A 15,109-nucleotide genomic window follows, 5' to 3' on the forward strand; every position below is an offset into this window, starting at 1 on the left:
TGGTAATGGACAGGGAGGCCTGGAGTGCTGTGATTCATGGGGTTGCGTAGAGTCGGACACGACTGAGCGACTGAACTGAACTGAACTGACTGACCACAATCTAATTTTAGAATACTTTCAATACCCCCAAAAGAAACCCCATACCCATTAACAGTCATTCCCTATTTGCCCCTCCCCCAGCTCTAGACAACCACTTATCTACTTTCTGTTTCTATAGATGTGTCTGTTCTGGATATTTCCTGTGAATAGAATCATACAATATATTGTCTTCCTGACTGCCTTCTTTCAGTTAGTGTAATGTGTTTAAGGTTCATCCATGTTATAATATGCATCACTGTGCTTCCCTTTTCTTTAAATAATTTTTATCTTGTATTGGAGTATGGTGGATTAACAATGTTATAGTAGTTTTGGATGGATAGCAAAGCAACTCAACCATATAGATACATGGATCCATTCTCCCCCAAAACCCTTCCCACATAGACTGCCACATAGTGTTGAGTAGAGTTCCCTGTCCTATACAGTAGGTCCCTGTTAGTTATCCAATCCATCTTAAATATAGCAGTGTGTACCTGTCCATCCCAAACTCCCTAACTATCTGTTCCCCCATCCTCCCCTCCCCACTGCCGCTGCAACCGTAAGTTCATTCTCTAAAGTCTGTGAGTCTGTTTCTGTTTTACAAGTAAGCTCATCTGTATCATGTCTTTTTAGATTCCTCATATAAGGGATGTCATATGATGTTTCTACTTCTCTAACTTACTTCACTTAGTATGACAATTTTTGTTGCTGTTTAGTTGTTCAGTTGTGACCGACTCTGTGACCCCATGGACTGCGGCACTCCAGGCCTCACTGTCCTTCACTGTCTCCTGGAGCCTGCTCAAACTCATGTCCATTAAGTCCGTGATGCCATCTAACCATCTTGTCCTCTGTCGTCCCCTTCTCCTCCTGCCTTCAATCTTTCCCATCATCAGGGTCTTTTCTAATGACAATTTTAAGGTCCACATCCATATTGCTGCAAATGATATTATTTCATTCTTTTTGATGACTGAGTAATATTCATTCGATTGTAAATATGTACTGCCTCTCCTTTATCCATTCCTCTGTTAATGAACATTTAGGTTGCTTCCATATCTTGGCTGTTGTAAACAGTGCTTGCATTCCTTTTTATTGCCAAACAATATTCTATTATGGTATATTTTCTTTGTCCATCAGTTAATGTACACTTGAGTTATTTCCACTTGGGAGCTATTGTGAATAATGCTACTATAAACATTTTTTATTTGAACGTATGTTTTCATTTCTCTTGGGTTTATACTTGGATTAGAATAGCTGGGTCATATAGCAGCCTGATGTTGAACCTTTGGAGGAACTGCCAGGCTATTTTCCAAAGCATTTCCACCAGCAGAATATGAGGCTTCCAATGTCTGCACACCTTTGGCAACACTTATTATCTGCTATTTTTTATTATAAACATCCTAGTGGGTGTGAAGTGGTATCTTATTATGGTTCTGATCTGTATTTTCCTGATAGCTAATGATGTTGAGCATCTTTCCATGAATTTAGTAGGAAGTTTGTTTTCCAAGTGCTTTAGAAAGAGAAGAAAAAGAGGGAATGATTCCTGGAAGTGTCCATGGAAGGCATTATTTCTGTGTTTCTAGGATAAATCACATGTAGTCTTATTGAAATTGTTTCTCATCTCTAATCCTGCAACCTTGATTCAAGTTGGGTTCTTCTGTCTTCAGATTTGTTGAAAATGGTCAAGAATTGAAAAGCATAATTTGTTTTCCTGGAGTAGAGTAAATGGTACCACCTTCCACAGCATTGCTTAACCAAGAGACCTGTGAGTCACCCTGAATTTTCCTCTCTCTCATACTCTGTATCTACCCCATCAGTTCATCCTCAAACATATCTCCACTCTGTCCGCCTCTCTGTCCCCAGAGGGTATTGCCATACTCGCTCACTCTTTCTCCGCTCCACCCTGAAGCCATAGTGAGCTTTTCAAAATACATACTGCTCCTGTCCCACATGCTTGCTTCTGGCTCCACCCCATCCCAAGCCATTCAGTGGCCACCTGCCACCGTGCCATAGCCTACAGGTCCCTTTACAATCTGTTCCGGGTTTCATGTCTTCATCTTGTTCCTCCTACTTCTTGCCACACTTTATAACAATATATCCATTTATTTACTTGTTCTTTGCCTAACCTCCCACCTGTTTAATATATGACTCTTCTCCCCCAACTCTCCTGCCACATATGAGACCAAAGACCGGAACTGTCTTGTCTAAAAAGTATCTTCAGCCCTAGAAGAATGCATACATAATATGTAGCAGATACTCAATAAATTTTTATTTATTAAGTGGTTTCACAGTCACGGACTATATTGCTTATTTTTATTTATTTAAAATATATCTAAATTTTGCATTGTTTCTTCTTCCAAATGGAATTTTTTATGATTAACAGTTTTAAAACATGTAAAAACGTTTAAATAAAGGCTGGAAATTCTGTAGATAGATTGCAAACCAATTAGATGTAGGATTTAGCATTTGAGTACTAACATTGGCTCTGCATTTCCTGATAGACAGGTCAAGAAATAAAAAAAATAAATTGAAGTGTTTTTTATAGTCCAGAGAAAAGGAAACAGAAATTAATCTGCAGTCATAAGTTTACATGCATTTTTTAACAATATTGCTATCTTTTCAGACCTTTAAAAGGTTCTACTCATTTCAGCTGGTTGTACTTACTTAATTATAATTGCCATTTTCTCCATAAAGTTAAATTTTATCTCCAACACTAATTGAATTGTCTAGGAAGAAATTAATCAAAAGTAACAATTTCCATTTCCAAACATTATTAAACAAATTGATAATTTTTATGAACCTGGGTAATGTTAGAGATTTATAAGGCATCTTAAAATGGGTTTTTTCTGGGGAAGAGTGTCAACTTTCAAAGTTACTTTGATTTCTTCAATTTTAAATGAGTGGACAATCCCTAGTCAAATTTAGATAGTGGCACTCAGTTTGAATGTCTGTGTGTGCGTGCTTGGTTAGGGTGGAAGCTTAGTGATACCAATAATTGTAGAAATGCAAAATTACTCAGATATTATTAAGATGACTGCTATTTTACCACTTAATTTCACATTCCAATATAAAAATAACATTTACAGTATCAGTGCTCTTTTAGAAATAGCTAACCCCCCAAATAGTCTCTGTGACACATTTTGAATTTCTGTAAAAATAGTGTAATACAAACCACTTAATAAAAGCTATAACATAGTGACATTACATTATAAACTAATTTTTAACCATTTTGCTTTGAACTAAATTGTCATCTTTACCACTTTCTATAACTAGAGAGGTGATAAAATGAGATGAGAAGGACATGTTATAGAATAGTGTTTTGCTTAATTATACCATTTTTTTATCTCCTACAATTTTTGATTTTTATATAGTTAAATGATAATTGCTTGATGATTTCTTTGATCGCTTCAAAGCTTAGAAAATTCTTACCAATAAGTAATTAATTAATTTTCAATTTGATAGTTTAAGATATTTTATATTTAAGTTTTTACTTTGGTGTTTATTTTTGTATAGGCTGTGAAATAAAGATCTAGCTTGGCTTTTTCCAAAATAAGTAGTGTTTGCATCACCATTAACTGTGAGTAACCTTTCCTTTCTTCAGGGACTTATGGTCTCATTTTATCATATATGAAATTCCTGTGTCTGTGGGTGAAAACTTGTATCTCTTCCTAGGCTAGCTATTCTGTTTAATTGATCTAACTGCCTTCTTTCACACACCTGTTAAAACTATTTATATTTATTGTCTGTTAAACTAGACTTTTATTCTATTCATTTGCCATTTTATATTCTTATCTGCCTTTTCCATGTGAACTTTAGAATAATTTTATTGTATTATTAAAACAATTTTGTGTAAGATTTACTGAATTCTCTTATGTGTAATCTAGAAATGTTGGTCTTATAGATCAAGACTTTAAAAAATCTAAGGAGTTTGATGAATTTCATGCCTTCTTCTTGGTGCTTGGTTTTATAAACTTCAAGGCTTAAAAAGATTTCTTTCAATTTATATTTAATCTTGATATTAGTGTGTATTAGTATTAATCTAATGTGCGCACATATGTGTTTAATGAATACACATATGCACACACTCACACGTGTACACACAGGCATACGTATTCACAAATGTGCACACATGCATCATGGCATCTTTGTGTCAGAAGTCTTGGCTACTGGTTTTTCCCGCCTTCTAAATTTGCTTCATTTAAATTTGTTCATTATAACCAGAGTCTGTTTACTAGTTATAGGAATGGTATTTTTGACCTTTCTAATACTCCTAATTGCCAAATTCATACTTAAATTGAAGAAAGTAGGGAAAACCATTAGACCATTCAGATATGACCTAAATCAAATCCCTTATGATTATACAGTGGAAGTAAGAAATAGATTTAAGGGTCTAGATCTGATAGATAGAGTGCCTGATGAACTCTGGACGGAGGTTCGTGACATTGTACAGGAGACAGGGACCAAGACCATCCCCATGGAAAAGAAATGCAAAAAAGCAAAATGGCTGTCTGAGGAGGCCTTACAAATAGCTGTGAAGAGAAGAGAAGTGAAAGGCAAAGGGGAAAAGGAAAGATATAAGCATCTGAATGCAGAGTTCCAAAGAATAGCAAGGAGAGATAAGAAAGACTTCCTCAGCATTCAGTGCAAAGAAATAGAGGAAAACAACAGAATAGGAAAAACAAGAGATCTTTTAAAGAAAATTAGAGATATCAAGGGAACATTTCATGCAAAGATGGGCTCGATAAAGGACAGAAATGGTATGGACCTAACAGAAGCAGAAGATATTAAGAAGAGGTGGCAAGAATACACAGAAGAACTGTACAAAAAAGATCTTCATGACGAAGATAATCACGATGGCTTGATCACTCACCTGGAACCAGACATCTTGGAATGTGAAGTCAAGTGGGCCTTAGAGAGCATCACTACGAACAAAGCTAGTGGAGGTGAGGAATTCCAATTGAGCTATTTCAAATCCTGAAAAATGATGCTGTGAAAGTGCTGCACTCAATATGCCAACAAATTTGGAAAACTCAGCAGTGGCCACAGGACTGGAAAAGGTCAGTCTTCATTCCAATCCCAAAGAAAGGGAATGCCAAAGAATGCTCAAACTACCGCACAATTGCACTCATCTCACACGCGAGTAAAGTCATGCTCAAAATTCTCCAAGCCAGGCTTCAGCAATATGTGAATCGTGAACTCCCAGATGTTCAAGCAGGTTTTAGAAAAGGCAGAGGCACCAGAGATCAAATTGCCAACATCCGCTGGATCATGGAGAAAGCAAGAGAGTTCCAGAAAAACATCTATTTCTGCTTCATTGACTATGACAAAGCCTTTGACTGTGTGGATCACAATAAACTGTGGAAAATTCTTCAAGAGATGGGAATACCAGACCACCTGACCTGCCTCTTGAGAAACCTGTATGCAGGTCAGGAAGCAACAGTTACAACTGGACATGGAACAACAGACTGGTTCCAAATAGGAAAAGGAGTATGTCAAGGTTGTATATTGTCACCCTGCTTATTTAACTTCTATGCAGAGTACATCATGAGGAATGCTGGGCTGGAAGAAGCACAAGCTGGAATCAAGATTGCCGGGAGAAATATAAATAACCTCAGATATGCAGAGGACACCACCCTTATGGCAGAAAGTGAAGAGGAACTCAAAGGCCTCTTGATGAAAGTGAAAGAGGAGAGTGAAAAGGTTGGCTTGAAGCTCAACATTCAGAAAACGAAGATCATGGCATCCGGTCCCATCACTTCATGGGAAATAGATGGGGAAACAGTGGAAACAGTGTCAGACTTTATTTTTTTGGGCTCCAAAATCACTGCGGATGCTGATTGCAGCCATGAAATTAAAAGACGCTTACTTCTTGGAAGGAAATTATGACCAGCCTAGAGAGCATATTAAAAAGCAGAGACATTACTTTGCCAACTAAGGTCCGTCTAGTCAAGGCTATGGTTTTTCCCGTGGTCATGTATGGATGTGAGAGTTGGACTGTGAAGAAAGCTGATCGCCGAAGAATGGATGCTTTTGAACTGTGGTGTTGGAGAAGACTCTTGAGAGTCCCTTGGACTGCAAGGAGATCCAACCAGTCCATTCTAAAAGTGATCAATCCTGGGTGTTCATTGGAAGGACTGATGCTAAAGTTGAAACTCCAATACTTTGGCCACCTCATGCGACGAGTTGACTCACTGGAAGAGTCTGATGCTAGGAGGGATTGGCAGTAGGAGGAGAAGGGGACGACAGAGAATGGGATGGCTTGATGGCATCATCGACTCGATGGACATGAGTTTGAGTGAGCTCCGGGAGTTGGTGATGGACAGGGAGGCCTGGCGTGCTGTGATTCATGGGGTCGCAAAGAGTTGGACATGACTAAGCGATTGAACTGAACTGAACTGAATACTCCTAATGGTATAGAAAGACCATTTCAGGTACCAGTTTTTATTGCTATTTGACCATGGACCAAAGGGAAAGATTTTAAGAGAACAGGTTAGAAAGTTCCTGTGCTGCGTCTGTAGGGTCACTCTTGTCTTCTGAACCTCCTTTTTAAAGTAGCAATGGAATACTTTCTTCTCCTTTCAGCTGTAAGTTTTTGCCCTATAGCATTGTACGCACAATATATATATTTAGTGGTCTCTAGAAACTATCACAGCCACATGCCTACTCCTGTGATTATGCTGCTGCTGCTAAGTAGCTTCAGTTGTGTCTGACTCTGTGTGACCCCGTAGACGGCAGCCCACCAGGCTCCCCTGTCCCTGGGATTCTCCAGGCAAGAACAGTGGAGTGGGTTGCCATTTCCTTCTCCAATGCATGAAAGTGAAAAGTGAAAGTGAAGCCACTCAGTCGTGTCCAACTCTTTGCGACCCCATGGACTGCAGCCTACTAGGCTCCTCCGTCCATGGGATTTTCCAGGCAAGAGTACTGGAGTGGAGTGCCATTGCCTTCTCCGAGATTATGACTACAAGATAAATTTCTTTCTGGAACAGGCCACTCCTTCTATTTCTTCTTTCTTTGAATACACTTTAGATTAAAAATCCAGTTTATACCAGACGTTCACTTTTAAAATCACTCAAGCTGAACATAATACAGTGTTTAAACATTGATTCAAAATAGTTTCTCCACATCCTGCTGGAAGTCAGAGGTGAATTCTTTGTTGTTACAAGATAGAGGCAAATATATTTCACAGCCTATCAGAGAGCAGATAAAAAGCCAGAGAATATTTGAAACCTAATCTGTCTCCATCTGGTATTTTTTTTTCTTCTCAGGGTTATTGATCAGCTCAGTATGAACTTATGACCCATAAAATATAGAATGAGTCTACCGGAGGCTATTTTCATGATAAATTTAACATGTTTTTTCCAGTTCTACCTTAGGATCCAGTTATCTGACAAGATTTCTATTAGTGTCGCCAGGTCTTATGCTGTTCCGATGTAAAACTACAGGCATGATCTCAGATTTATGATGTAAAACCATTACAAAGGCAGCAGACAGAGGCTTTTGGATTGTCAGCGTTTAGTTTGTTATTTATAAGATTCTTCAGAGGAGGAAATTTTGCTGCAGAGATCATTTCCTTCAGTTCCCTGTCAAACATTCCTTTTGAGGAGAGACTATGGCTTCGTCCTGTTTTTAAGCAATCCCTTTCCAAACAAAAGCCTAGATGTGGGCTTCGGGGAAAATGTCAAACCCAGACTTTGGGCCAAAGCTCCTGACGCCGTCCAGGGATTAGTCAACACAGCGGGGCCTCGTTTGTCTATCATTGCTGGGGAGCACACCCTTCCAAATGGAAAAGGCAGATAAATGAAGACTACTCACTTGAAAAGCATCCAAATGAATTCTGTTCTAACCACGTGATAAGGTTTGTATTTTTCTTTTGTCCTCTAAACATTTATTAACCCTTACTCTGTTCCTAGCATTGAATTCAGCATGTGGGGGCAAGAAAGACATGGTTGTGCCCTATAAACTATTGTCTAGAAAGGACAGCAGACTTCACACTGGTCATTACAAATATGATGGGTGTTTCAAAAATTGATGTACAGATTTTGTGTACAGGTTCAGCAGAGGGAGAAGGATATTTCTGCCCAAAACAGAAGATTGAGTAGGAGCTGTGCAGGTGAAGTGTATGGTAGGGTGTTTTGATAGCTGTGTCAAGGGCTGGGGGATATTCTGGGCAGAAGGAAGACCTTGTGTGTTTGAGGAACTCCAAAAGGACTTGTCTGGCTAGAACAAAAGTATTGAGAGAGTGAATGACTTGGTTGTAGAGGCTTCAGTGGTGAGCAGGGGCTGTATTAAACCATACTAAGGTTTGTGGTGTTGGAGAAGACTCTTGAGAGTCCCTTGGACTGCAAGAAGAACCAACCAGTCCATTCTAAAGGAGATCAATCCTGGGTGTTCATTGGAAGGACTGATGCTAAAGCTGAAACTCCAATACTTTGGCCACCTCATGCGACGAGTTGACTCACTGGAAAAAACTCTGATGCTGGGAAAGGTTGAGGGCGGGAGGAGAAGGGGACGACAGAGAATGAGATGGCTGGATGGCATCACCGACTCTGTAGACATGAGTTTGAGTGAACTCCGGGAGTTGGTGATGGACAGGGAGGCCTGGCGTGCTGTGATTCATGGGGTCGCGGAGAGTCGGACACAACTGAGCGACTGAACTGAACTGAACTGAACTGATTCAGTCAGGGCAGACATATGAGCAGGATTGAATTTATTAATATAATATCAATCTAGTTGCTGGATGGAGAATCGTTTAGGTGAGACAAGAATGAAAAGTGGGGAGGGACTTTCCTGGTGGTCCAGTGGCTAAGACTCTATGCTTGAAATTCAGGGGGCCTGGATTCGATCACTGATCAGGGAACTAGATCCCACATGCTGCAACTAAGAGTTCGCCTGCCACACCTAAATGATTCTGCATGCCACAACCAAGAGCTGGTACAGTCAAATAAATAAATATATTTTTTAAAAAAAGAACGAAAAGTGGGGAGACCAGTTAGGAGACACTTAGAGAAATCTGTCTGTAGGACAGGTGACAAAGTCCTGAAATCTAATGGTGGTCATGGAGATAGAGAGAAATGGACATCTTTAGAGAGTTTTGAAGTCATGACTGATAGGATACTAGGGGTGAGAGCAGGGTAAAGTCAAAGATTACTCCCAGGAGTGTGTCTTGAGCAACTGATCACTGTTCTCCAGATACCATTTATTGAGCTCTGGGATATGGAGAAGATGGGTCCTGATTAGGACTCACAGTCAAAAGGCTGAGCTGTATATCAAATTAAGCAAACTTACAGGACAAATGACAAACATTGAAGCCTGTCATATTCAAATTTACTGCTATTTATTAATGGCTATATATACATTTCCACCTTTGCTAATCATATTAGGTGTACTATTTTGTATCACGCTCTCTATATTCAGTATTTTGCTCATATATTCACCTAATAAACAGAGATGCTTTCTATGGGCAAAGTTCTTCACTCAGGATAGTGAGAAATACAGAGGTGGGTAAAAAATGGTTCCTGAATTCTGAGAATTTGCAGTCTATGCGGGGTGATGATATATGAAATCAAATAGCTATCACTGACAGTTGAGGTGCTCAAGGCCAGAAGGGCTCAGAGATGAGTGAACTTGGGTCTAGCTAGGAAATCAAAGGAGGATTTTTGGAAGAGGTAGCATTTGAGCTGGATTTTGATTGGCCTCACAGTTTCCTGTGAGGCAGCGGCATGAACTGAAGCCCAGATGTTAAACTGGTGCAGCAGGTAAGGTTAGGCTGGAGTGAAGGCCTGGGAAGGAGAGTGGGTGGAGAATGTTGCCTGGGACCTGAGACCTAAAGACAAAAGACCCAGAGGGTAAGGTTGAGGAGTTTAACTTTTATCCTGTGGGTGATGGGGAGTTGTAGGGGCAGAATAATCCACACAAGCGGATTTGGGCAGTTTAGAAGATGCTATGGAAGAGTATTTTCTAAGCTGTATTTCCATGTATGTCTAAGTTTCACAGGCTTGTGGCCCTTCATTGTTGTAGAGTCTTGGGGCAATTCCTTACTATGCTTGATTTATCTATTCTCTGTTGGGTGGTTTCAATTTTTTCAACTATTCTAAATAAAGCTATGGTAAATATTTTTGAATACTCAATTGCCAGGATGTTTTGATCTCATAATCTGTTTCTAGAGCTTTATGATACAAGGGAATGTTTGTCTTCCAGGAACTCATAGTCTGGTGCAAACAGTGTTTTTTATTTTGGGGGAATGCATATTACTTTGAGGAATGTTATTCAAAATGGTAACAGAAGGTCAAAGAAAATGATCAAATTTTAAATTCATATTTTAATTTCCCTGATGACTTTCCAAAGAGAGTAAGGAGCCAATTCATATGGTCACCCTTAAATCCCAGGGCCCACTCATGTTGGACTTTATTATTTTATTCCTGTGTGGTGCTTTAGTGACATGTAATAGTTTTCTGTAGTTCTCTGTTCTTTAATCACCAGAGTTGTACATTTTCTGTTATTTACCAGCTTTATTTCTTCATATGCGAGTTTTCCACTCGCTTTGAGGATGTGAAGTCTGGGTATTTACTGCATGTTTTTATGTCCATTCTGCATATATTTTATTGTAAGTTTTTTCCCTCCAGGATTTTATAAGTTAATTTATTTATTTCCAACAGCTCTATCTATACGTTGCATACCATGCAATTCACTCACTTAAAATGTACAACTCACTGATTTTTTAGTGTTTTCACAGGGATGTAAGACTACCACCACAATAAATTTTGGAAAATTTCATCACCCTAACAAGAAACTCTGAATGTATTAGCAGTCACTCTCTATTTCCTTTCTAAACCCTCCTTCCCCAGCCCTAGGCTATCACTAATCTACTTTCTGTCTCTATAGATTTATCTAGTCTGGACATAGCACATGAATGGAATCATACAGTATGTGGTCTTTTGTGACTGACTTCTTTCATTTAGCATGATGTGTTCAAGGTTTATCCATGTTACAGTACATATCAGTATTTCATTCCTTTGTATTTCTGAATAATACTCTGCTGTAGAATATTGTTTTTGTCGTTAGTTGAGGTACACTTAGATTGGTTCCACTTTGGAGCTATTATAAGTAATGTTGTTATGAATACTTGTGTGCAAATTTTGTGTGGACATATGCTTTTCAGTTTTCTTGGATGTATGCCTAGGAGTAGAATTGCTGGGTCATTCAGTGTTTAGTCTGTTAAGGAATTGCAAGACTATATGAGGGTTTCGTTTTTCTCCACATCTTAGTCAGCACTTGATCTGTCTTTTTGATTATAGCCATTCTAGTGGGTGTGAAGTGGTATGTCATTGTGGTTTTGATTTGTATTTCCATAACCGCTAATAATCTTTTTGTGTCCTTATTGACTGTATATTTTCTTTGGTGAAATGTCTATTCAAATCCTTCACCCAATTTTTATTTGGGTTATTTGTCTTTTTTGTTTAACTGTATTATAAAAATTCTTTATATATTCTAGATACCAGGTCCTTATCTGACTCTTTGCAACCCCATGGACTGTAGCCTGTCAGGCTTCCCATGGAATTCTCCAGGCAAGAATACTGGAGTGGGTAGTTGTTCCCTTCTCTAGCCTATCTTCCCAACCCAGGGATTGAAGGCATCTCCTGCATCACAGGCAGTTTCTTTTACCGTCTGAGCCACCAGGGAAGTCCCGTTAGATATATGGTTTGCAAATTTGCAAATATTTTCTCCTATTTTGGGCATTGCCTTTTCACTTTTTCAGTGGCGTCCTTTGAAGCACAAAATTTTCAATTGTGAAGCTCAGTTTATTTATGTTTTCATTTGTTGCTTGTGCTTTTAGTGTCGTATCTAAAATGACACCGAAGTCACAAAGGTATATTCTTATATTTTCTACTAAGAGTTGTATAATTTTAGCTCTCATATTTAGATCTGTGATCCATTTTGAGTTAATTTTTGTTTATAAGAAGAGGAAATTAAAAGCTTTTTTTCACTTGAATTTCTCTTTGTGCTCTTCTATGTATTTATCTATTTTTTTATTTCTTTATATTTATGATTTGGTTATTGAAATTTCACATTCAAACCATCCCCCTTATGCCTGTCTTTAATTCTCCAATCCTTAGAAATGTGTCTCCTCTCCAGAGCTGGCACAAAGGGTCCACATTTATTTCCAGTTTTTGTAATTCTCTTTTGACCTTTTTGAAATTTAATACTATTCTGGCTAGCCACATAATATTTTAAAAGACTTTCTGGAATTTCTATTCACTTTCATTGGTAAAGACCAGGCCTTGCAATTTTGATCATTGCTGCCCTCTGATAGGAGCATGAAAATAAATTAGCTCACTGCCTGGTACACAGTTAGTGCTCAATGGATGTTGCAAGTGATTATTGTTGTTACTGGTACTCTTACTGTCATCAATTTATTAGATCTTTTTTTTAATCTGGAAGGATTTTGAACTAGTGTTCCATCAAGTTTATATTTTCATTCATACTTATGTTCATTTTTGAATCTGTAATCTTCCCAACCAGGAATCCAGCATCAGTATTACTTATGTCTTCTGTTATTACGTCAACTTTTTAAGAAAACCTAGCTCCTGATACACATTCAGCTATTCTGTCTTTAATGGATTGTAGGATGCTTTTTGTGGCTGTGTTTTATGTATTTATCCTGCAACTCCACTAAACTTATTTTATAAGTACTAGCAATTTTTTTGTGTGGGTCATTTTCTCAGTGTAGATTGTCATTTGTTTGGGAAAGAAAAATGTATGCTTATTATTCCTCTTAATTTTTCCTTCTCCAATAACTATTCCAGGCATTTCTCCTGCCACTTAAATAGGAGTAGTGTCTAGGGTGTCCATCCTATTGCTTTTTCAAAGGAACACAAATGTTGATTTTTGTTTTTCAGTGTATTATATTATTTATTTTATTTAGAGAGGCCCTTTCAAAGCTTTAAAGTTTTTTTTAATCAGGAATAACTATGGTTTTATTCAGTATTAAATTATCAGAATTTTCTGTCTCTTCTCTCTTGTTAGGTCTGGCTTCTATTACTTCTCAGTACTACCCATGTGCTTGCCTAGGAGAAATCCTTTCTTTGCTCCTAAGGGAGCTCCTTTATGGGTTATGTGCATAATCTGGCTTTGTGCTTGGACTTGTCACATGCATGTTGGTTCTTTGAGGCAGTTTTTTAAAATATATTTCCTGGTCCTTGTTGAAACTTGAGATTATTATAAATGACAGAGGTGATTTTCAGATAAGTGAGGTCCTGTTGCATTAGGAAGAGTTCCTAACAGTATTTGGTAAAATGGATGAGAATAAATGAAAAACCTTAACTGCAGAGCCCCAAGGAAGCTGTTACTTCTCCACATTTCTGTTATGTATAATGACAATAAACTTATCTCTCACTATATGACCTTCCTCAGAAAGAACCACTGACCCTTAGAAAGACAAAAGCCATTTGCCACAAATGAAAAATAGCTCGTAAATTCACTTTGTGGTATTGAGAGATAGATACAACTTTCAACTTATCTACTTTGAGATATACTGAAAACACACATATTTTTAACAATTAATATAGAGGGGGTCTGTGCTCTCTGGGATTTTATATTGGAATCCTCATAGATACAAAGTTGAAGGGGAAGCAGCATTCATCATAAAGAAAAAAAAGAAAAAAAATCACCAAAGAAACAATTTGCTTATAAAAATTAGTCATCATCAGACATCCAAACTGAGCAACTGCTTGCTCCTATTCACAGTCCCATGTTTTTCCTCTTTTGTACCTCTGCTTAAGCAGTGCCCCCTGCCTGGGTTGCCTGTCTGTCCATCCACCCATCCATCCATGGATCCATCCACTCAGCAGCAGTTACTGAATATCCTCCTCGTGCCAGGATTTGGGGTGGGTAGATATACCCTCGAAATCCTCAGATGCCGTCTCTTCCAGGTAGCAAATACTTGCCTTATTCCTTCTCCTCTAGCCCCACAAAGTTAAAACTGCTCCACCTTTTCTTTGCACACTCACAGCACTTGTGACTTGTCTTTCAGAGCACGGTGCTGTGTCCTGCTGTTTCATTTGCTGGTGTTTGTGTCTTCTCTCGAGAGAGAGGAGAGTTCGTGTCCACTCAGCTCTCCATCTTCCTTCTCCAGGATGTTTGGGGCTGACCTGGTTTGTGCCACCCACTACACTCCCCTCGCTGTCTCTTTTACACACTCCTTCTCTTCCAGGGCTAAAGTTGCCACTGCTGATGGGCCCCCCGGGATCCCAACCCAGACCATCATCTCTGTGAAACACACAGTAAAAATAGACAAAGACACCCTCCTCCAGGACTATGGATTTCACATCTCCGAGAGCCTTCCCCTCACAGTGGTGTCCGTCACAGCAGGTAGGGGCTGACTGGGAAACAGGAAAGGACTTGGGCTTCTTGTGGGGGCTTATCCCTGGCTGTCTTCCCATATCTCTGTGCTGTAACATAATGCAGAAAATGCTACCCCGGGAAGTTAGAAAGGGCACATCTAATTTTGACCTAATTCTGTCTGGGCTTTGCACCTTCCTCTGGTACAGGGGAAGGAAGCCCCAGTGCACTTGCTGATCTGCATCGCAGGTCCACTGGCCTCAGCTGAGGCTTTGCGCATCTGTGGCCCCTTGGCTAGTCTCAGGAACAGTGACAGTTTTGGGATCAGCAGGCCCTCCTCTCTGAACTCTGCATGCTCTGAGCTGGGGTGAATTTCTGGTCAGACAGTAATAGAAATTATTGATTTGTTTTCACTTGAGTCTCTGTAAAATATAGGTTGTATCAGGGGAAGAGGAGCAGGCTGGGAATGTCTAGTGTTTGTTTTCATTCTTCAGTTATGTATTGATGTGAGATCTGGGACCAGTTAAAATCTATTAATCTGAATTTACACACACACACACACCCCAGATTTCTTTAGAGATGAATGTAGTAGATTTGTTGGCTGGCTCTGTTGATTCAGGGGATTTCTTCTGCTAGTCCTCTTTCCTTGAACAGTCTCCTAACCTCCCTTCAAAGTGATGGATGGTAGGTATATTATCCA

The 15,109-nt window shown here is 39.0% G+C and overlaps 1 protein-coding gene across 2 annotated transcripts in view; it reads left to right on the forward strand.

The window, feature by feature from the left end:
- FRMPD1 (FERM and PDZ domain containing 1) overlaps positions 1-15,109 on the forward strand; it is a 162,646-nt gene that overhangs the window by 115,720 nt on the left and 31,817 nt on the right. For both annotated transcript variants that reach the window (XM_055427075.2, XM_055427076.2), the window contains exon 3: positions 14,282-14,439. In XM_055427075.2, the coding sequence (XP_055283050.2) occupies positions 14,282-14,439 (158 nt within the window). The remainder of the gene's footprint in view (positions 1-14,281; positions 14,440-15,109) is intronic.

This window comes from Moschus berezovskii, chromosome 7 (assembly GCF_049115385.1).
Source record: "Moschus berezovskii isolate FMDL1 chromosome 7, NW_MosBer_1.0, whole genome shotgun sequence".
Lineage (NCBI taxonomy): Eukaryota > Metazoa > Chordata > Mammalia > Artiodactyla > Moschidae > Moschus > Moschus berezovskii.